We start from the raw sequence: 25,299 nt of genomic DNA on the forward strand, positions 1-25,299 counted from the left end.
TCCGGGTTACAGGACTGGAGTAGGTGGTGGTGGGAGGGTGCATGGGACAGGTTTTACACCGGGGGCGGTTACAAGGGTAGGAGCCAGAGGGTAGGGAAGGTGGTTTGGGGATTTCATAGGGATGAACTAAGAGGTTACGTAGGTTAGGTGGACGGTGGAAAGACACTCTTGGTGGAGTGGGGAGGATTTGATGAAGGATGGAACTCATTTCAGGGCAGGATTTGAGGAAGTCATATTCCTGCTGGAGAGCCACATTCAGAGTCTGATCCAGTCCCGGAAAGTATCCTGTCACAAGTGGGGCACTTTTGTGTTTTTTCTGTGGGGGGTACTGGGTTTGAGAGGATGAGGAAGTGGCTCTGGTAATTTGCTTCTGTACCAGGTCGGGAGGGTAGTTGCGGGATGCGAAAGCTGTTGTCAGCTCTGCTGGAAGTATCACTTTGCCACGAAAAAAATGATCCTAATCCTACTCCTAATGATCCAACTCCCCAAGACACTATCCAAATTGAACTCTGCCTGGAACAGTTCCGTCCTCCGTCACAGCGGGACCCACCTCCTCTTCCTCAAAATCACCCTCTCCAAACCTTCCAGTAATTTCTCACTTCCAGCCTTGCCTCTCAATCCTTCTTAAAAAACCTTAATCCTACTCCCAACATCACCACTGCTGAAGCCCAGGCTATCCGTGATCTGAAGGTCCATCGTCATCGTCATCCTTCCGGCGGACTCGGGTTCCACGACCGTGGTACTTGATCGTTGGGAGTATGTGGCTGAGGGACTGCGTCAGCTTTCAGACAACACCACATACAAAGTTTGCCATGGTAATCCCATTCCTGATGTCCAGGCGGAGCTTCAAGGAATCCTCAGAACCTTAGGCCCCCTACAAAACCTTTCACCTGACTCCATCAACCTCCTGACCCCACCGACACCCCGCACCCCTACCTTCTACCTTCTTCCTAAAATTCACAAACCCAATCATCCCGACCACCCCATTGTAGCTGGTTACCAAGCCCCCACAGAACGTATCTCCGCCTACGTAGATCAACACCTTTAACCCATTACATGCAGTCACCCATCGTTCATCAAAGACACCAACCACTTCCTCGAACGACTGGAATCCTTACCCAATCCGTTACCCCCAGAAACCATCCTTGTAACCACTGATGCCACTTCCCGCACGTCTAGGGCCTCGCTGCGATGGAGCACTTCCTTTCACGCCGATCACCTGCCACCCTACCTAAAACCTCTTTCCTCATTACCTTAACCAGCTTCATCCTGACCCACAACTTCTTCACTCTTGAAGGCCAGACATACCAACAATTAAAGGGAACAGCCATGGGTACCAGGATTGCCCCCTCATACGCCAACCTATTCATGGGTCGCTTAGAGGAAGCCTTCTTGGTTACCCAAGCCTGCCAACCCAAAGTTTGGTACAGATTTATTGATGACATCTTCATGATCTGGACTCACAGTGAAGAAGAACTCCAGAATTTCCTCTCCAACCTCAACTCCTTTGGTTCCATCAGATTCACCTGGTCCTACTCCAAATCCCATGCCACTTTCCTTGATGTTGACCTCCACCTGTCCAGTGGCCAGCTTCACACGTCCGTCCACATCAAACCCACCAACAAGCAACAGTACCTCCATTATGACAGCTGCCACCCATTCCACATCAAACGGTCCCTTCCCTACAGCCTAGGTCTTCATGGCAAACGAATCTGCTCCAGTCCGGAACCCCTGAACCATTACACCAACAACCTGACAACAGCTTTCGCATCCCGCAACTACCCTCCCGACCTGGTACAGAAGCAAATAACCAGAGCCACTTCCTCATCCTCTCAAACCCAGACCCCCCCACAGAAGAAACACAAAAGTGCCCCAGTTGTGACAGGATACTTTCCGGGACTGGATCAGGCTCTGAATGTGGCTCTCCAGCAGGGATACGACTTCCTCAAATCCTGCCCTGAAATGAGTTCCATCTTTCATGAAATCCTCCCCACTCCACCAAGAGTGTGTTTCCACCGTCCACCTAACCTTCGTAACCTCTTAATTCATCCCTATGAAATCCCCAAACCACCTTCCCTACCCTCTGGCTCCTACCCTTGTAACTGCCCCCGGTGTAAAACCTGTCCCATGCACCCTCCCACCACCACCTACTCCAGTCCTGTAACCCGGAAGGTGTACACGATCAAAGGCAGAGCCACATGTGAAAGCACCCACGTGATTTACCAACTGACCTGCCTACGCTGTGACACATTCTATGTGGGAATGACCAGCAACAAACTGTCCATTCGCATGAATGGACACAGGCAGACAGTGTTTGTTGGTAATGAGGATCACCCTGTGGCTAAACATGCCTTTGTGCATGGCCAGCACATCTTGGCACAGTGTTACACCATCCAGGTTATCTGGATACTTACCACTGACACCAACCTATCCGAACTCCGGAGATGGGAACTTGCTCTTCAATATATCCTCTCTTCCCGTTATCCACCAGGCCTCAATCTCCGCTAATTTCAAGTTGCCGCCACTCATACCTCACCTGTCATTCAACAACATCTTTGCCTCTGCACTTCTGCCTCGACTGACATCTCTGCCCAAACTCTTTGTCTGTAAATATGTCTGCTTGTGTCTGTATATGTGTGGATGGATATGTGTGTGTGTGCGAGTGTATACCCGTCCTTTTTTCCCCCTAAGGTAAGTCTTTCCGCTCCCGGGATTGGAATGACTCCTTACCCTCTCCCTTAATAGCCACATCCTTTCGTCTTTCCCTCTCCTTCCCTCTTTCCTGATGAGGCAACGGTTTGTTGCGAAAGCTTGAATTTTGTGTGTATGTTTGTGTTTGTTTGTGTGTCTATCGACGTGCCAGCGCTTTCGTTTGGTAAGTCACATCATCTTTGTTTTTAGATATATTAGTGAATACTAGGATATTTATTACAACTCTGTGCCATTATCATTTAGAAAAATGGCGCTGACCTCTGCACCAATGTTCCCCTATAAAATTTGCATAAAGTATTGAAGTTTATCACTTCATGAAAATAGGAGCTGTTACAGAAAAACATTAGCGACACTTGTAAGTAATAATTGATTATATTTAGACTAAATAGTACATGAAACTTAAACGTTTTTGTTCCTCATCACAAAATGGCTTCTTACACTACACAGAAACAAAAGGGAAGAGAGAGAGAGAGAGAGATTTTTTTCCCCAAAAGAACAGAGATTGCAGTTACATTCACAGATCATATTAATTGACTACTGAGTCTTTGTTATTTTTCTGTGATAATATTTATTTCATTACAACGTTGGTTTTGGTATATTTGTGAAGTTATTCAATATCATTTTTATGACCACATGGTGATTGATTGTGATTAATACAGTACAGGCTTTTTGTCTATTTTAAATGTACATCTTGATGTTTCAGTGAAGGTTCTCCTTCTTGATGAGATGTGCAAAACACTATCATTGGATGAATGAACTAATTTTCTTCTCTATACATGTCCAATCAAAACATACGGTCCTTATCTATAACCCTCAAAATGACATAGTGCACACATGCATGTGTGCACATGAGACAGTGTGTGTATTGTTCTGAACAATCTCTAGTTAACATACTGTACTGATTTATTCACCAAACCTCATATTGACTCTTCATGAGGTATATTGCTGGTTATTATCTTAAATGTCAAAAAGAAAGAAGTGGACTAGTTAGAAATATTTATGATATTCTCATTATTTTCAGTTTTTACTTATCTTTTGTTCTCTTAAGTTTTTTATCACTCATTTTTGTAAAACTCTGCTTAGTTGAGTAGGTTGATGATTACTGCTGCAAGTGGATTTCCAGGTTCTTGTCTCTTCACATATCTTCTTAGATCTCTCTAAAGCCTTTCACATATCTTCTTAGATCTCTCTAAAGCCTTTGACGTACTAGATCATAAAATACTGCTTGCTAAATTGGAAAGAAGAGGAATAAGAAGTGTGGCTCACAACTGGCTATGCTCTTACCTACAAAACCGCAGACAGAAGGTGTCACTTCAATACGATATTAATGTACAGAATAAAATAAATAACACAGTTTTCCTCTCAGAGGAAAGAACAATAAGATATGGTGTTCCCCAGGGTTCTGTTCTAGGGCCATTACTTTTCCTCATTTACATAGATGATCTTGTTGAACGTATGAGCCCACAAAAAACTATCCTGTTTGCTGATGATACAAGCATAGTGTTGACTGGATCTAGCCCTGAATCCCTTCAGACAATATCTGATAACTCTATGAAAAAACTTTCTGAGTGGTTTAACAAAAATGGCCTAATTGTTAATAGTGGGAAAACTGTATGTATCAACTTCATCCTAATTCCCACATCCAAACAAAAAACTATCCAAGTAAAGTTAAATAATGATAAAATTGAAAATGTAAATGCAACAAAATTTTTGGGTCCATGGGTCCAACAAAATTTAAAATGGGACACACATATAAACAACTTATCAAAGAAACTCTCATCTTTGTGCTATGGACTAAGAATACTAAAATCTACTACAAGTAAATCCACACTAATGCAAGCATACCATGCGCACGCAGTTCCACTCATTGCTCCGCTATGGAATCATCTTTTGGGGAAATTCAACTCACAGCACAAATATATTTAAACTACAAAAAAGAGCACTGAGGATAATCTGTGGCCTCAAAAAGCTGGAATCCTGTTAATGTCAATTTATAAAACTTAATGTTCTAAGCATCCCATCCCTATTCATTCAAGAAACAATCCTATTCACCAGGGAATACCTCTCAAGAACAGGCAAATTAATCCAAAATAATGATATACGCGCTCATTATACCAGAGGGCAATCTAATATCCATCAAATTTTTTCAAGGACATCATCATACCAAAAATATATAACTCATCTTGGTGTCGTATTACACAATAAAATTCCAGAACAAATAAAAACTGCTCCAGATCCAATATTTAAAAATAAACTAAAGGCATTTCTGACAAAGCACTGTTTCTATTCAGTACAAGAATTCCTGGAAATGAAAAATTATAAAGTTCCTTTGTAAAATACTGTGATTAGAGTAAAACATTCTGTAGGCAAAATAATAACCTAATTTCTACTATACACAACTATTTTTCAGTTTCACTTCCCAAAGTTTTTTAACTCACTTTTTGAATGTACAAGTACACATTCTATTAGTATTAAAACTTAATTGTCTGTGAAATCTCAATGTTAATTTCATGTTTAATGTAGTTTTTAAATGACATTGTCCTTCTGTTGTGTTCCCAGTTGACATTTTCACTATTCTGTAATCTCAGTCATTATTTGTGTAAATTTAAAGTAGCACTACATTGCCCACATGTTTCTGTTGTGTTTCCAGTTGACATTTTCACTATTCTGTAATCTCAGTGATTATTTGTGTAAATTTAAAGTAGCACTACATTGCCTACATGTTTCTTAGTCTCTGTATGTGAAGTTACTATATTCATCAATGAACAATTTTGTGTACATTTTTTTAAATGGCAGTCCATTGCCTATTTTTTTTCTCCAAACTACATATTTGTTAAGAAAAATGACTTGTCCTATATCATGTGTACTTTGTACAATATGTGATCCACAGGATAAATAAATAAATACAATACAATACATATTTGATTAAATGAAGAGTTTCATTTCTGCTTCTACAATTCTTCAATTGACATACCTTACATTTTCCATCATTAATACATTTCAGATTGTAACAAATTATATTGTCAACAGTAGCTCAAGTCAATCACACGCACATCTCTAAACATACTACTTGTCAACAAAAAGCCATATGGTGAGTGCCCGAAGATGATATTGTGAGTCACTAAATGACTCATGTTATAATTAACTTCTTAACACAACTTTCATTAAACATCAAGCACATTTTTAGTATAATCTATTTAAACACAAGTACTTTTATATTTGTACAATATATTATGAAAAACTTTATATTTATCGTTGTTGGTGCCAGTATCAATGTTTTTACAGAAATAAAATAATTTTGATTACATTCAGTTTGCAATCTAGCTTACCATATAGTATTATGATCAATTTTGTTCAAGAAAAAGTGTGATTTTTACTACAGTGACTTCATAATTGTACTTACATTACTTACTCTCTTAATACAGAAAATATTTCATGTCCAGTTTCACCAGAACTTTAATAAAAAGAAAAATTTTGATAACTGAGCTACACAATAATCAAAATCTTTTGTATGTGTCTATCCATTGCTTAGCATGGCAAATGGCTGTCATTTGTTTTACCTATATTATAGTTTTCTTAACATTTCTCATAAATGTAGCAACTGGTGGTATTTTTCAGATATGCTTTGTACAAGCTGATTGTCTTGGGATTATCAGCTGGTAGATGTCCCCCCTACAGGAAACACATCATCAGGCATGACTATTTTAATCAGTTCGACTCAACAGGAATTCTAAGAGATTTGCAGTAAGTAAGACGCAAAGCACCACATATTGTTCACTGTAGATAAATGTAGGTGGAAATCTGGTGAATATGTGAGGGAAAAATACGTTTGAGAGAAGATTTTCATAAATAAGTTGGAATGAAGATGACATGTGTTTGCGTGTCATGTTGTTACATACTATCATAGGAACTGTGTTCACACAAGAGTGGTTACTCATAATGTCACATCAACATATTTTTTCAACAATGGAAAATCCAGGATGGACTGTAACAGTATTATGAAAAGGATAGTTGCTACTCACCATATAGTGGAGAGGCCGAATCACAGATAGGCGCAACAAAAAAACTGTCTGAAAGTTAGCTGTCAGCCAACAAGGCCTTTGTCAGAGATAGAAAGTGTGTACACACACACACATACACACACACACACACACACACACACACACACACACACACGTGATCATAGTCTCTGGACGCTGAGGCCACACTGCATTTTTGGATATTCACCATTCTATTGTTCCTAGTTTTCGATGCATGTAATACAGCCAATACATGCTAAATTCAAGTGATTTAGACCTTTAAACTTTTTAAGATGGAAAAAGGATAGCTTAATTTATTTAGTCTCATGCCTATGTGACCATCCATTAAAAGTATTTTTGTACCAATATTTTTAAAAAAATGTTTGCTAATTGTGTTTTTTTTATATTAACACACTAAATTAAAAAAAGAAAATTATAATGATCTGTGTGCGGCCAAAAATTGCAAAGTTACTTTTAAGTGTTTGCTGACTGGAACTGTCTATCTCATTACCATATTTCGTTTTTCTCTTCTTTCTTTTATTAGCATTAGTAAATAATTCTTGTCCATTGTAGATGTATTAGAACATTGCACCTGTTGAAACTGAAGGTAATTTATTATGAATTTGCTGCAGCCAGTTGCTTTTATAGATATTTATTTTTCCATGATGACATTTCAAGGTTTCTGGCATTCCATCTTCAGATGATTTAATTTGTTTACATGCCATGAACATTTTTCGTTATTAATAGCATTGGAGCATTTCGCAGTGGAAGATTTTAAGACAAATATTGTAAAACATTGTAAGTAAAGAAACAATCTTCTTGATTCATAAATAAATGTAAACATCTGAAAGTACAATGAAAAAGAAATGAATATGTTCTCAAAGACAATAGTTTCTTGGTGTGGCATGTTGGGAAATGGCTGCCATTCAAATCGGTATGTTACATTATATGCATTAATGTCAGAGTCACTGTAGTTTTGACTATGTGCACTAAGAGTACTGCTGTCACATCACGTCACTCGTTGAGCCAGTGTGCAAACTTAAGTAAATATGTGAATCAGGCCCATGGGTCACTAAAGGCTGCCTAGTCCTGTTGTAGGGAGTCCATTACTTGTTTTCGGATGGCAGGTGCACATGTGAATGGGTTACAATGTGCTTGGTGCACAGTATGACATTCTTCCCTTGTGATGGCCAGAATTGGTGAACTTGAACCTAGACGACCATTGTGTCTTCCCATGCAGTCCAACATTAAGTCACTGTTACATCCAAACACCACACAAAACTTGATATTGCACAATTTGACCCATCAGCCAGATTGAGGCTCACAATGAGGCCTCTTTCAAACTCTGTCAGGTGCTGATAATGCTGTCTCACACATGTATATAGCATCTCCTTGGCCTTTGCAGTAATCACTCAACATCTGATGCTGTTCATGACCCTACCCGGTCTGGTAACAACACTAAACAGGAACAAGACAAATGCACTTTGGTGTTTGTTCTACCTGCCACAAAGAACAAAAATTGAATGTTAAGTGATTATGTTAAATAATAAATTTTGCACTGGTGAGAGGTGTGATCGAACTCAGCAATGCATTGGCGAACCTCAATCCTGTGTGCAGTGCATTTTTTTAAAATACAGTCTGGTTCTGTTATTTATGAGATGAAACAGATGTATGTTAAAAAAACAAAATATATCAAGACAGTACATAAAGGAGCACAGTATGTAAACATAAAGGCATATAACACACTACTAGTTCATTTCTGATTGGTATTGGTATCTTTACTAACTTAAACATCTTAAACTTTTGCGTAACTCACTGTTATCTTTACAGAATTTTTGTAATATTGTATAATACTTTTGAATTGTGATGCATTTGAAGTGTACTACATGAATGGAAAAGGGTCATAGAATGGAGAAGATATTGACCAATAGATGACATCAGGATATATTCAGCATACCGCAAAATGAAAAGGATGATATGGAAGGGGAAAGAATTTAAGACCCAGAATTTGCCATGAAAGACTTGGCCATGGAACAGAACAAATGTCAATGATGACAGTGACCTTTGTTTTATGGGCATTAGGCCATGGTCTTTATAGCCTCTAATGATGTCTCCTGCATTAGGACATTAGGAGACAAAACATTTGCCACAGAAACATGCCACGGACGATGATGTAACACACATCTAACAAAAATCATCAAGAACAGAAACATTGGCTGTGAAAGCCTGCACTGGATGATGAAAATGCTGGTGATATGAACATAGTATCTGAAAATTTGCGCAAAATAAGGGAAAGGCAAGAACTCACTTACAGGTGACATGTGTGGCATATAGAAACATGCAAGAGAAAACTATTTATAATATCTTTCAAGCTTGTGCTCTTTCTCTAGTAGAAGCAAGAGTTCCTATATCTAGGGGCAAGGGGCAGCCACCCACTCCCCTGCTAGCTCCCAGGAAAGGAAAAAAAATGTATATTTGAATGTTTTTCTTTAAAAAAATGATTTAAAAGCTGCTGTTATGTAGTTTTTTAATGATGTTGGAACTGGAACTGTTTTATGCCTACTTATGAGTGAATATTCATCTTCCAATGTATTAAAAATGCACCATATTTCAGCTCTAGGACCCCCCCCCCCCCCCCTCACACACACACACACACACACACACACACACTACCATAAGGGCACCCTTTGTGTAGAAGTACACACATTCACACACACAACCACACAGACACCTAAAAACATATTGCTGTGACCGTGGTGAGACTGATTTTTGGTTATTAAAAGCTGTTGCCTGGTCTGATGGAGGTGGGAAGGGGTAAGGAAGGAAGCAGGAAGTGAGGAGGGGCAAGTGGGATAGACCAAGGCAGGTCTTTCCATAGATGACTCAGTGGCTCCACAACAATATGAAAGGAGTTAGAAGGTAGAGCATATAAGAGGTAGAGAGAGAGAGAAAGGGAAGTGAGGGGAGGAAAGCAGAGGATGATGGAGAGTGAGAATGAGGGGGGGGGGGGGGGGGCAGAGAGAGAGAGAGAGAGAGAGAGAGAGAGAGAGAGAGAGAGATGGAGAGAGAGAGAGAATGCAGCAACAGGGAGGAGGAATAGAATAGAACAGAATCTTTACTGTCACATGGCATGTCGTATACAATCATTGGATTGAAACATTGGTGACTCATCAATGAATACAGTTGTATGTCTACGAAGGTGTACACAAAAACATCATATATTAAAAGAAAGTGCATGCAAGCTAAATACACATTGCATTCATTCCTCTTTCTTAAATTTTTCCACACTGTTTTCTTCCTAAATATTTTTCATTTTCTGTTTCTATCGTACCTAAATATGGAGATACATAATAATAACACATACCTCCATTAAAATACAATGTACATCCACAAAGTAAGTTTCATTTGATTATATAAAACAAATGTGTACAGATACAGAAAAAAATTTTTGGTACAAAAATCTACAACTGTTAAATTACTTTTCTACATAGCTTCTGAAATTTTGTAGGTACTTGTCATAGCATGGCACAAGTTTTTGCATTCCTTCTTCGTAGAAGGTTGCCACCTGTGTATTCACCCATGCGGTAACATGTTCTTTCAGCTTGTCATCATCGTTGAAGTGTTGTCAGATTTTAGGTGTAAGAAGAGATGAAAGTCGCTAGGAGCGACGTTTGGGCCGTACGAAAGATGATCAAATGCATCCCAGTGAAATTCCCGTAAGAGTTGTTTGGTCACATTCGCCATCTGAGGTTGGGCATTATTGTGGAAAGAAACAACACCTTTTGACAGTAATCCTCGGCACTTGTTCTGTATTGCGCAGTGCAATTTCTTACTGGTCTCACAGTAAACATGTACAGTGATTGTTTGGCCTCGTGGTAAGGAATCAACCAGCAAAATGCCTTTCCTGGCGCAAAAAAATGGTGCACATGAATTTTGGAGGTGTTAAGATTTGCTTAGGCTTAACCTTCACAGGGGATGAAGTGTGCCTCCATTCCATTGATTGTCGTTTTGTTTCAGGGGTGTCATACGATACCCAAGTTTCATCCCCCGTGACTATCCGAGAAAGAAACCCATTGCCTCCTTCATTGTAGAGTGTCAAAAACTGAAGTGCACTGCCTATCCATTGTTTTTTGTGTTGTTCAGTATTAATTTTGGGTACCCTATGTGAGCATAGTTTTCGAAAATTTTCATTTTTCAGTAACAATTTCATGAATAAGTGATCGTGAGATTTGCGGAACTTCCACATGAAGGGCACTAAGTGTAAACTTATGGTTGTGCTTAGTCTTCTCTTCAGTTGTGTGAACCAGTTGATCAGTAGCCACAGACAGGTGTCCACTTCATTCTTCATTGTACACTTGATCACATCCTTCATTGAACAGTCTGACTCATCTTCTAACCACTGAATCACTCATAGCATTTTGTCCGTAAACCTCGCAGATTTGCTGATGAATTTCCTTTGGTTTAACTTTCTTTTCATTTAGAAAATGAATCACAGATCTGATTTCACACATGGCGGCATTTTCAATTACAGCTGACATTATAAAGAAGCACTACAAAGCATTATGTTGGCAGCAGCAATCTGAAAATGGCATACATGTCTACTCCTTGTGTCAGAGTAACTGCCGCTCATGCTCGGAACTGCGATTGTAGCACAGCCGTGGATAGAAATAGAAACAGAACTTACTTTGTGGATGATCCTCGTAGAACACACACATATGCAGAGATTATAATGTAGAAAAAAAAGAACAGAACAAAATAATTAATATCAGCTACTTGTCTGGGTGGGGGTAAGGAGGAAGCTGGGGTGGGGAGGGGGAGGGCTATTATGGTGAGGTGGTGGACAGGGAAGTGCTGCAGGCTGGAGGGATGGCATGGGAGAGGTGGGGAGAGAGGCAGGGAGTGGCAGAAAGGAGAGAAATAAAAAGACTGGGTGTGGTGGTGGAATGATGGCCGTGTAGTGCTGGAAAGGGAACAGGGAAGGGACTGGATGGCTAAGGACAGTGGCTAACGAAGGTTGAGGCCAGGAGGGTTACGGGAACGTAGGATGAATTCCAGGGAAAGTTCCCACCTGTGCAGTTCAGAGAAGCTGGTGTTGGTGGGAAGGAAGCATGTGCCACAGGCTGTGAAGCAGGCATTGAAATGATGGATATCATGTTTGGCAGTGTTCAGCAACAGGGTGGTCCACTTGTTTCTTGGCCACAGTTTGTCAGTGGCCATTAACGTGGACAGACAGCTTGTTGGTTGTCATGCCTACATAGAATGCAGCACAGTGGTTGCAGCTTCACAGGTAGCCCTGTCTCTGATGGGATAGGTGATGTTAGTGACCAAACTGGAGCAGGTGGTGGTGGGTGGAGGTATGGGACAGGTCTGCCATCTAGAAATATTACAGGTGTATGAGCCATGAGGTAAGGGATTGGTAGCAGGGGTTGTGTAAGGATGGACAAGTATATTGTGTAGGTTTGGTGGATGGTGGAATACCACTGTGGGAAGGGCGAGAAGGATAGTGGGCAGGACATTTCTCATTTCAGGGCATGACGAGAGGTAATCGAAACCCTGGCGGAGAATGTAATTCAGTTGCTCCAGTCCTGGGTGGTACTGAGTTGGGGGATTGCTCCTCAGTGACCAGACGGTGGGACTTTGGAGGGAGGTGGAAGACTGGAAAGATAAGGCACAGGAGATTTGTTTTTGTACAAGGTTGGGAGGATAATTATGATATGTGAAGGCTTCAGTGAGATCCTTGGTATATTTTGAGAGGGACCACTCATCTCTGCAGATGTGATGACCACTTGTGGCTAGGCTGCACAGAAGGGACTTCTTGGTATGGAATGGGTGGAACCTGTTGAAGTGGAGGTATTTTGCTGGTGGCTAGTAGGTTTGATATGGACAGTGGTATAGGTATAGCCATCTCTGAGGTGGAGGTCAACATCTGGGAAGGTGGCTTGTTGGGTGGAGTAGGACCTGGTGAAGCAAATGGGGGAGAAGTTGTTGAGGTTCTGGAGGAATATGGATAGAGTGTCCTCACCTTCAATCCAGATAAAAAAGATGTCCCCATTGAATCTGAACCAGGTGAGGGGCTTAGGATTCTGGGTTTTTAGGAAGGATTCATCTAGATGGCCCATGAATAGGTTGGCATAGGATGGTGCCATGCAGATGCCCATAGCAGGATTTGATTGTAGGTAATGCCTTCAAAGGAGAAGTAATTGTGGGTAAGGATATAATTGGTCATGGCAGCTAGGAAGGAGGTTGTTGGTTTGGAACCTGTCATGTGTTGGGAACGGTAGTGTTCTATAGTGGTAAGACAATGGGCATTAGGAATGTTAGTGTACAGGGAGGATAATTACGATCTGTGAAGGCTTCAGTGAGACCCTTGGTATATTTTGAGAGGGACCACTCATCTCTGCAGATGCGATGACCACTTGTGGCTAGGCTGTACACAAGGGACTTATTGGTATGAAATGGGTGGAAGCTGTCGAAGTGGAGGTATTGCTAGTGGTTAGTAGGTTTGATATGGACAGTGGTATAGATGTAGCCATCTTTGAGGCGTGACGAGCAGGGCACCAAGTGGTAAAGGAACAGGAACTGTGGAGAGTCGTTGGAGGAAATAATTGGTATCTTTATGTAGAAGGGTAGGTTCCAAGTAATAGGTTGAAGGTGTTGGTCTATGAGAGCAGAGATTCTCTCAGTGGGGTCACAGTAATCAGCCACAATGGTGTGTCCTGGGTGGTTAGGTTTATGGACTTTAGGAGGCATGGGAAGGTAGGAGCATAAGGAGTGGTAGGGGTGAGCAGAGAGAAGGACTCTGGGGAGAGGTTCTGGAATAGGCCTAAGGATTTGAGTAGTGTCTGGAGATCCCGCTGGATTACTGGGATAGGGTCACTGTGGCAAGGTTTGTAGGTGGAAGTATCTGACAGCTGGTGGAGTCCTTCTGCAGGGTAATCCTTGCAGTTCAAAACAACAGTGGTGGAGCCTTTGTCCACAGGTAGGATTATAAGGCCAGGATCAGATCGTAGATGGTGGACTGCGCTTCTTTCTGAGGATGTAAGGTTAGTTTGCATGTTGAGGGATTTGGGGAATGATGGTGAGGCAAGGTTTGAGGTTAAGAAATCCTGGAAAGTTTACAGGGGTGGTTTAGGGGCACTTCAGGTGGATCACGGTTGGATGGAGGAGTGAACTGAGTTAGGCAAGGTTCAATATTCATCTTTGGTTAAGTCTGATTGGTAGGGTTGTTGGCGAAAAAGTGTTTCCACTGTAGGGACTGGGAGAAGGTCTTCAACAAGTCCTGCGTGATTGAATTTGGGAGTGAGGCAAAAGATGAGGCTTCTGGAGAATAGGTTCATGACTGTGTTGCAGGTCAGTTTAGGTTCTGGATTCTGTATCATGGTGGGAGAGAGTTTTTGGGGTGGGGTAAATGTAGTACTTCTGCAAGATAGGGTTTGTCAGCTGTGAGAGGACATGGGGGAGGTTTGGTAGTTTTTGTAGAGGTGGTGGACAGTGGTATTCCAAGGCAGGAGCAGGAAGTAACCAGGATGCAGTGCTTTTAGAAGTGGCATTGTGCATGTTGTCGAAGTTCCTGCAGGGCAAGAGTTTCAATGTGTGTTATCAGTTCCAGGAATTTGGGATTGCATAGCAAGAGAATTTTGTGAATGGAGATAAGGTACTTCAAGGAGGTTCAGGCTTGGTTGATATGGTTTTGTAGGACTATGTAGGTGAGGGCAAAGGATTGATGGAATCTTAACAGGTGGAGGTCACTGTGGAAGGAGGGGTGGCAGTGAGAGATGGGTAATTTGATCGTAAGGCCATCAGGGGGATTCCATGAGCCAAGCAACAGTGCAGGAACAGTATATGGGATTGGGATCTGACTAGGGATGAGGAATCTTTTCTGTATTGATGCAGGTGGAAGGAGCAAGGATCCATGGTGCTTGAAAAAATGCGAAAAATTACGTAAATAATGTAGAATTACATTTGAAAAATTTGCAAAAATACACCCAAATAAATGTGAAAATTCATGAAAAGGATGAAATGGATGAAAAAGGTAGAAGCAAAATGAAATCTGATGGAGTTGACGATAGCAAAAGGCGAAAACTCAAAAAATTTGGCAAGGATCAAAGTAAAGGATAACTAATAAAATATATGTATATTACTGTGGGTATCAGGTATGTGGGTGGATGAGAAGAAGGGGGATGGCAGATGTGACTGGATGAGATAGAATTAGTGGGTGTGAACTTGGATAGAATTGAGAAAGTGTAGGGGGTGGGGAAGGGCCAGCCGCTGTGGCCAAGCGGTTTTAGGCACTTCAGTCTGGAACTGCACGACCGCTACAGTCACAGGTTCGAATCCTGCCTTGGGCATGGATGTGTGTGATGTCCTTAGGTTAGTTAGGTTTAAGTAGGTCTAAGTTCTAGGGGACTGATGACCTCAGATGTTAGGTCCCATAATGCTCAGAGCCATTTGAACCATTTGGTGCGGAAGGGTTCATAAGATGAGACACAAGATTGTGTGGCACCGGAAAGGTGCAGGAGTTAACACACAAAAATGTGGGAAATGATGCAGGGAGAGTGATCAAATTGAAATATAGGATTGGCGGGAGTAATGTGGGATGTAATATGCTGCACCACCAATCAGCGTGGTCTTGTAGCCGTCCGTCGTGTGCATCCGAGATGTTTTAATACACTGTGGCTCATAAGTAGAGCATGCAGTGTGGTTGGTAAGGTGACAAGAGAAACAAAGGAAAGAGGAGAAAGAAGGACAGACATTGAGTATAGTGATGCAAAAGAAAATAGTAACAAAAGAAAACAGCCCACCCTCTAGTGGTATTCTGCCATCCATGAACCTACACAATATAATCATCCATCCATACACAACCCCTGCTTCGAATCCCTTATCTCATGGCTCATACCCCTGTAACAGACCTAGATGCTAGACCTGTCCCATACAAACTCCTACCACCACCTACTCCAGTCAGGTCACTAACATCATCTATCCCATCAAAGGCAGGGTACATGTGAAACCAGTCCTGTGATCTACAAGCTAAGCTGCAACCACTGTGCTGCATTCTATGTAAACATGACAACCATCAAGCTGTCTATCCGCATGAATGGCCAGCGACAAACTGTGGCCAAGAAACTAGTGGACTACACTGTTGCTGAACATGCTGCCAAACTTGATATCATTTCAATGACTGCTTCACAATCTGTGCTAAATGGATCCTTCCCACCAACACCAGCTTTTCTGAATTGCACAGGTGGGAACTTTCCCTGCAATACGTCCTATGTTCTCGTAACCCTCCTGGCCTCAACCTTTGTTAGTCACTGTCCTCAGCCATCCAGTCCCTTCCCTGTTCCCATTCCAGCACTACATTGCTGTCACTCCACCACCACCCCTAGTCTTTTTATTTCTCTACTTTTGCAGTACTGCCCCCACCCCCCACCCCCACCGGTCCCCATCTCTCCCGTGCCATCCGCCTAGCCTGCAGCACTTAACTGTTCACCGACCCCACCATACTATCCCTCCCCCTCCCCACCACAGCCTCCTCCTTAGCCCCACCCAGTCGCCACTCCCATCATGCACTGGTGCTGCTGCTCACAGCCTGGTGTCAATTGCCTGAGCTTGCAGTCATGTATGTGAGTTGCATTTTCATGTGTGTGTGTGTGTGTGTGTGTGTGTGTGTGTGTGTGTGTGTGTGTGTGTGTGTGTGTATGTGTATGCGTGTTTATTGTTGATGAAGGCCTTGATGGCCGAAAGCTTTAATTGTGAGAGTCTTTTTGTTGTGCCTATCTGCGACTCGGCATCTCCGCTATATAGTGAGTTGCAACATAAACATTTTTACTCATACTGTGCTTCAAGAACCAGGTATCCATCATTGTAAAGAAACCAGAATTAACCTAAATGTCAAAAAATAATCGATGTAAACTGTCTAAGCACCTGAAGATGAGCCCCCAGGGCTTGAAATGGATTTTACATTAAATAAAATCACAATTGTGACTAAAGGCAGTTGTTCTTTATTTTACAAAAGTAATACAGTCATGGAAGAAAAGTGACAGAAATGGATAAAATTAAGTAAAAATCATTTTTCTGACTAGCTCTACATCCTAATGATACTCTCACATTGTGGGTGTGGATCACAAAATAAAATCATTAAAGAAATAACAAATGTGCTATGTAGAAAAAAAAAACTTCTTGTCAATATGCACAAGTTCAGATTTTATAATTTGTGATGCATACTGTATAGAAAACATGACAGTGGTACTTTGTATTACTTTGAATGATTACTTGTGGTGAGTGAAATGTATCAGTGACTGTTCACAAGCTATTACTTTTATTGCTAACTTACTCAATAGCTGTCATTACTAGGTTGTTTTTGGTGCCACTTAAAACTTTCTGTCAGAGAAGTCTTAACACTCTCAGTGCTTAAGTTATCTAATCAGGTCTACTTGTGGTTTGCAGCTAACAGTTAAGCCTTAATCTTATGAAGACGTATATTATGCAGTTACATAATAAGCAATGTGTTGTAACTCTATAGTTAACGCTGTTGTTCAACAAGAGGCTGAAGAATTTCTTCCACTGACATATTGGCTGTATATCGAACCTAGGAAGAAAACACGTAAAGTAGAGTACCACACTTGTTGCCAAGTATCTTGCAATGTTGTACAGACACAATATCAGAAATAATACCAACCAAGTTTTGTTCTGCTTCCACATGAAAAGATTCATAGTCATAGTGAGTGAAGTACAGATTAGTACAAAGTCTGATAACTATAGAACACACCAATGCACAGTCTTGTAGGAGAGCATATAAGAAGCAGGAAAACATATGAGACCAAGGGCCCCATGCACTGAGCTTGTACTGGGCTGTTGTGCAGACAGCACGGCACTTGCTGTGCCGTCTGTCCAGTTTTGAGACAACATTGTTAGGCCAGCCGTGGAGGCACTTGCATCATGCACTGTTTGATTATGCACACTCATGCTGTAGGGTTATGAGGCAATAATAATATTTCAGCACCAGAAACAGACATAAATAGTCATGCATTAAGTGAAATGTGTAAAATTTCTGCAGAGTCCGATTGGGTGAGTTAAAAGGAAATCCACAACCAGATAAACTTATCAAGAATCTCATTTCAGCATCTTATGTCCTTAAAAGCATCTTAATGAAAAGAGTAGTGGCTTATTTTGCCTATTTCCGCTACTTGTTTTATGCAATTATCTACATCTACATCCATACTCCGCAAGCCACCTGACGGTGTGTGGCTTGTCATTTGGGACAGTGCACGTAAAGTACACAAAGTACTTGTTTAGCAGAAGTGAGCAGTGAGGATATTGCAGAAGCATTTGTAAGGATATTGGAATTCTTACACGCACTTCCCAATGCATTTACTCCTTAATGGCTTTTGTTGTTGATGATAAAAATCATTTTCAGCAGGGCTGGGACCCACACTCACAATACAATTTTCACGTACAGCTTGCCTCATTGTTTAGGGTTCAGAACCATCAAAAGAAATTCAACAATTACCCATCTCACATAAAGTAAGAATTGGGCATCCGTACTACTTCAAAAGAAAATTAAAAACATTCCTCATTAGTCACTATTTCTACAAATTATATCAATATCTAAATTCATGGATTGATCAGTTCTGGTATCTACATGGCAAGTGGTAATGTACTGTAAATAGGACTGTCTTAGAAAAGTAGCAGTGTAAAAAATTCTTAAGTACACAGCTATGAAACTAGAAACCAATACAATCTGCATCTAGAGAGGAAAAATAAAGTTAAAACTCAGCAGAGCTTGTTGTACAATGCCGTTAAACTATATAATAAATTACCCCAAAAAATAAAAGATATTGACACAATCGGACAGTTCAAAACAAAACTAAACAATTTTTTATCAAATAAAAGTTATTACGCAGTAACGGACTATCTGAATTAAAACATGTAGTGTAATTAAAGTAGCCTGCATTGTAATACATGAGGAAATAATTATAATATGAAATCCAGAATTGTACAGTACTATAAGAAAATTACAAATTACATAAGGATATAAAACTAATTTAAGATACATCAAAAATGTGTGTAAATACTAATTTTATATGTATAATTGTAGGTATATTGTATTGTATATGATTTTGCTGACGAAACCCACACAATGTAAATTGTTACATGGATTAATAAAGAAATCAATCAATCAAGTAATATTAAGTCACCAATAGCAGGTTAACAGCAGCTATCTAGTATAACTGAGGAGGCAGTAGCTTTAATTTACTTAACTAAATTTAGCTGTCTTAAAAATGAATAGCATGAAACATCACAGTAATAGTTTGCTCTTAATACAGTTTACAGATTAAATTCCTGTCCTTTGCTTGTCATTTGTTAACATATACCTTGACTAGTTTCCACATTGCTGAAGGTTCTTCTTCTTGAAAGAATCTATTTAACACAATGAATGAACGAGTGAATTATGAAGGGCTCACAATAAGTAATGCAATACGTCTTTTTCTCATCCAATTTCAGATTAAAAAATGTGGAATTTGTTGTGTAGCATCGTGGAATATTCCCACTTCAGCCCCTATAATTTCATGAAGTTCCAATAGGTGGTAGCACTATATGTAGCCTTCAAAACGGCATCTGTAACAGAGATGCATTCCAAACAGAGAGTTGTCATTAAGTTTCTTTTGGCAGAAATTAGAGCAGCACAGATATTCATAAGCACTTTCAGAATGTCTACAGAGACCTGACAGTGAACAAAAGCACAGTCAGTCATTGGGCAAGATGTCTGTCATTTTTGCCACAAGGTCACACAGACCTGTCCAATCTCTCACGTGCCGCCCAACCACACATAGCTGTGATTCCTACAATGTTGGAATGTGAGAACACTCTCATTTGTGGTGATCAACAGACGACAATCAATTACCTTGTTTCTCAGCTGGATATCTCTGTTGGTAGTACTGACGTGCTTGTCCACCAGTTAGGCTTCTGAAAGGTGTGTGCCCACTAGGCTCTTTGCCACTTAACAAAACCCCATAAAGAACAATGAAGGACCAGCTATGTGGAATTGCTAACATGTTATGTGGTTGATCATGACCATTTTTTGTCAAACTTCATCACCGCTGGTGAAAGAGAGATTCATCACTTTGAATCAGAAACAAAATGGAATTCATGGAGTGCTGCTACACCACCTCTCCTCCAAAGAAATAATTAAAAGCCAGTAAAGTCAAGGCGATGGTTTTCTGGAAGTCTGAAGGGCTTCTGTGATATGTCCTCCTTCATGATGCAACAATCATCTCTCGAGTGTATTATGTAGCCTCAGGAAATTGAAGAAATTACTTCCGCATGTTTGTCACAACAAAAATGCAAACAAACTTCACCTTCTCCATCACATCACAAGGCCTCCTAAGAGGAGCTCACAAAACTTCATTGGACTGTTGTTGCTGACCCACCCTACAGCCTGCATCTCACACTTTCCGACTTCCACCTGTTTGACCCAATGAAGGATGCACTCCTGGATGGTGGGAATCTTATTGATGGAGTAATACACTGGCTCTGACATGTAGCAGCAGAGTCGTACCATGTAGAACATAGACCCTCCCAATATGGTGGCATAGGGCTGTTGCATTGAATGGAGATTATGTTGAGAAATAGGATTTTGTAGCCAAATAATGGAGAATAATATGATGTATTGGAATCCTGAATGAAACCAAACTACTTTCAGAAAATAAATAAATAAATGTTGCATTATTTATTGAATGACCCTCATATTGTGTCTCGTGTAGAGGTTGTTCTTATATTAAAATTCTTGTAGGTGTACAAGCAGTGGAATGCAGGCAGCTGCAATACACCTCCTAAGTTGTGTACTGGCTGCTTCTGCAAAACACAGTGGACCAGGGAGTCAAAGACTTCAGGAGCTACTCACGGTAGCAAATGTTGTGTCACAAATTGTCAGCAATCCTACCAGCAATGAAGAATTGCGGAAAGGAGTCGCTGATGGACTTTGTTTGCTTGTGCCAGTGTTACCGTTATTCAGCATATCCTGTACAGATGCAAAATACGTGCTTCTACATTCACAAGTATGTATATTTTTCTCTCTGTCTGTTGTGTGGTATAATCACTTACCTTGTACTTGGAACACACACCAATCTCCATCCTCTCCTCCTGGTGTAGGTTTTTGTACTTTAGTCCTATAAAATGTTTGGAAATAGGGCTCTAATTCTGAAAGATAAACACTTCAGCTATTTCTTTATTTTTAATTATTTATTTTATCTATGTTGGTCATTTCAACAACTTATTTCATGAAGCAGACATGTTTTGTTTGAAACATTATCTGCCATTTCAATGTAAAAGATGTTCACAACAGAAAATAAAAATTCATTGTGTCAGGAGACTATTACATCCAATAAAATATATTAAACAATTGTTTTTGTGTAGTCCTTCTTTAGCTTGTTCTGGCACTAGATTGCAGAAAGTGTAGAATATATGTAATTAAAAGGTTACAATTTCCTAGTTTTGTGTTTATATACACATCTATATTTCATAAGTAAACCAAGTGCAAAGTAGCAAACAATGCTCCAGAGTCCAGTGTATTCCTGTCAGATGCTGTACAGAATGTGCAGCTGGTTAGCTCCCATTTTAACAATAATATACTATAGATCAGTTGAGAAAAAAATGGTGCCCAATGATTAGAAGAAAGCACAGGTCACACGTCTACAAGAAGGGTAGTAGAAGTGATCCACAAAACTGCCATCCTTTGTCATTGATGGTCATTGGTTGTAGAATTCTAGAACATGTTCTGAACTCAAACATAATGAGTTATCTTGAACAGAGTGACTTCCCCCATGCCAACCACAACATATTCTGAAAACATCAGTTGTTTGAAACCGAACTTCCATTTTTCTCACATGACATCCTAAAAAGTCCCACATCAAGTCCATGAGGTAGATGCAGTATTTTTAATTTCCAAAAAGCATTCGACTTGGTACCAGACCAACCGTTATTGACAAAAGTACAGCTACATTTGGTATCATAAAAAATATGTGACTGGTTTGAGTTTCTCTTGGTAAGTAGAATAGAACATGCTATCTCAGATAGAGAGTCATTGACAGAAGTACAAGTAACTTAAGGTGTGTCCCAGACAAGTACGATGATGTGATGATGGTGATGTTTGGTCTGTGGGGTGCTCAACTGCACGCTTATCGGCACCCGTACAAATTCCCAACCTTTGCTCACTCCAAACTCGCCACTTTCATGAATGATGATGACATGATGAGGCAGGTGAAAATACCTGATCCCACCGGGAATCGAACCCGGGACCCCGCGCTCGGGAAGCAAGAACGCGACTGCAAGAACACGAGCTGCAGACCAGACAAGTTCGCTGGGGCCCTTGTTGTTCATGTTGTATTAATGACATGGCAGGCAATATTAATGGTACCAATAACCTAAGATGTTTTGGGGATGTTGCTGTTATATGAAGTGAAGTACACTCTGAAAAAAGCTGCACAAATATCCAGCCAGTTCTAGACAAGAGTTCGAAGTGATGCAAAGCTTTGCAAATGGTTTTAAATTTTCAGGAATGTAAAACTGTGCTCTGCACAAAATGGAGAAAAGTAGTGTCCTATTATTGTGTCTGCATCTACATCTGCATTCACACTCCACAAGCCACCATATGGTGCATGGCAGAGGCTACTTTGTACTACTACAAGCCATTTCCTTTCCTGTTCCACTCGCAAATAGAGTGAGGGAAACACGACTGTAGGCCTCCGTACAAGCCCTAACTTTGCACATCTCATCTCTGTGTGTCCCACAAAAAATGAATGTTGGTGGCAGTTGAATCATTCTTCCGTTAGCTTCAAATACTGACACACTAAATTCTCTCAATAATGTTCCTCGAAAAGAATGTCATTTTCCTTTCAGGGATTCACACTTTACTTCATGAAGCATCTCTGCAATACTTGCATGTTGATGAAACATTTCCACCTCTGCAGCAATAAAATTACAAATAAATTAAAGTGGATTACCCAGCGCATAAAAATTTTCAGTGTAAGGAAATGGCAACTGCACAGAGAATTAAAGTGTAATAAAGATATTGATTCCATTGGATATGTTATTCTCTATGAAACCATATGTAAAAGAGTTGTCAATGCAACAAAACAGCTGGCAAATAACGGGCTAGTTTGAAACCATAAAAATAAGACAAAGACTATGTGGTCAAATTCTTCATAGATGTAGATGTAACAGATTATCACAATCAAGTAAATCCCTTTGGCCCAAATGAAAACTCTTAAAGCTTTACAATTTTTTTAAAAATTTTCTGTGGAAGATGTAGAAAATGCTATACTAACATTAAAGAACAAGACATCTGCAGGTTGGGATGGAATATCCATCCAAGTTGTTAAAGTGGTACACAATAAAATTGCAAACCCAAATAGCTCAAATAATAAAGCAATGTTTTGAAGAGGGCTGTTTCCCCGAGGTACGGAAATGTGTTTAAGTCAAACCACTATTCAAGAAGGGATCAAGAGAGATCATGGGAAATTATCATCCTATCCCAGTTGTCCCAGTCATATCTAAAATATCTGAAAAACTTGTTGTTGTCCAAATCTAAAACGGGATTGCAAAATATTCTATTAATCTAAACAATCAACTGGTTTTAGTAGGGATAAAGTGAACAGTTTCATTGAGAAAATAAGTACATCATTAAACAAGAGAAATAAAGTGGCAGGAATTTTCTGCGACCTAACAAAGACATTGGATTCTGTAAAACATGCGTTGCTTACTTACAAACTTCGAAAGTACAGCATTAGCACCAGTGCCCTACAAAGGCTTGAATCTTAGTTACCAAACAGAAAACAAAGAGTTAGCATCTCTTTAAATGACGCAAGTTTTTTTTCTGACTTGAAAAAAGTATCTCAGGGTATTCCACAAGGTTCAATATTAGGCCCAGTCCTATTTCTCTTCTATGTTGATAACTTACCATTAAATATCAGTTCCGTTCACAGATGCCATTAAATATCAGCTCCTCATCAGTTCCATTTGCAGATGATGCTTCTGTTGTAGTTGAAAATCAGGATTCGTAAAAAAATTCCCAAATCTGTGATCAGTACCCTCAGTACCTTAGAAACTTGGTTTCATGTAAATGGGTTGAATCTAAACATATCTAAGACTCACTTGATACAATTCAAAACCAAACAGTCAAAATGTGAACAGATTAAGATTGTTCACAATGACCAAGATATAGAAGAAACTACATGCCCAGGGACCTCAATACATGGGAATGAAAACTTGTAATAAATTAAAAGGGAACAATTTAATGCAGACGAATTTAGGCCCCTTAAAACAAAGCTATATGAAGTACTTACACTAAAATGTTAATTTTCAGTGGATGAATTCAAGCAGGATGAACTGGAAATTTGAGCTGCATACTATGTGTTTCATACTCTAAGAAATATCAGTACAGTGTTATTATTTATTTTAGTGCTATTATTTATTAGTGTCGAATTCATTGTAACTGTATTATACATTTTTGACATGTCTCCTTTACACAAACCAAATGCATTACAAATGCACATCATGAGCTGCATAAACCACAAATCTGCAATTTGTCTGCCACCCACTTCGCTTCCTCATTCCACCAATTTGTTCTATTCTTCCTTGTATCTGCTGCTACATTCCCACATATGTCTTCTGCTGACCGTAGAAATATTGATTTCCATCAAATCCAAATGACATTCATATCGTCATCCTCATCAATTCACCAAGTCTGCATATTAAGGTTATTTTCTCTTCCTTCTGAAATTCCTTCAGTTTAATCGACTTGAGTTTCTTGGTTTTAAGTTTAGCTTGTTTCCTGAACCTAGTTTTCATCACCAATAGCTTATGATTTGTAGCTAGTTCTGGTCCTTGTATAGACTTCGCATACATGATGTTACTTCATATATCCTGGGGATGTATAAAGTAACCTATAATGCAGAATGTGATTTTCACTCTGCAATGGAGTGTGCACTGACATGAAACTTCTGGACCGAGACTTGAACTCGGGACCTTTGCCTTTCACGGGCAAGTGCTCTACCATCTGAACTACCCAAGCACAACTCACGCCCCATCCTCACAGCTTTACTTCTGCCAGTATCTCATCTCTTACCTTCCAAATTTTACAGAAGCTCTCCTGTGAACCTTGCAGAACTACCACTCCTGAAAGAAAGGATATTGTGGAGACATGGCTTAGCCATAGCCTCAGGGATGTTTCCAGAATGAGATTTTCACTCTGCAGTGGAGTGTGCACTGACGTGAAACTTCCTGGCAGATTAAACTGTGTGCCGGACTAAGACTCGAACTCGAGACCTTTGCATTTCAAAACACAAAGATCCCGAGTTTGAGTCTCAGTGCAGCACACAGTTTTATGGCTCTCTCTGGTCTGTGGTCTGAGTGATTTGGCATTCCTTTTTAACCTTTCACAGTCTGCCTCTCTTCTCTCTCTGAGGAAGTAACTAATGGCTCCAAAACCTAGGATGGTGTCATGTACATTTAGGTGTGCCTATTCCCACTTCTGATGTTCCACCCTCTCCGTTTAAGTATAGGTCAGCAATTC

The 25,299-nt window shown here is 40.2% G+C and overlaps 1 protein-coding gene across 3 annotated transcripts in view; it reads left to right on the forward strand.

Annotated features, from left to right (window-relative positions):
* Positions 1–25,299, forward strand: part of LOC126425288 (uncharacterized) — a 390,004-nt gene that overhangs the window by 329,728 nt on the left and 34,977 nt on the right. For all 3 annotated transcript variants that reach the window (XM_050088259.1, XM_050088260.1, XM_050088261.1), the window contains 2 exons: positions 6,331–6,456; positions 20,521–20,785. In XM_050088259.1, coding sequence (XP_049944216.1) covers positions 6,331–6,456; positions 20,521–20,785 — 391 coding nt within the window. The remainder of the gene's footprint in view (positions 1–6,330; positions 6,457–20,520; positions 20,786–25,299) is intronic.

Source organism: Schistocerca serialis, chromosome 10 (genome assembly GCF_023864345.2).
Source record: "Schistocerca serialis cubense isolate TAMUIC-IGC-003099 chromosome 10, iqSchSeri2.2, whole genome shotgun sequence".
Taxonomy (NCBI): Eukaryota; Metazoa; Arthropoda; class Insecta; order Orthoptera; family Acrididae; genus Schistocerca; species Schistocerca serialis.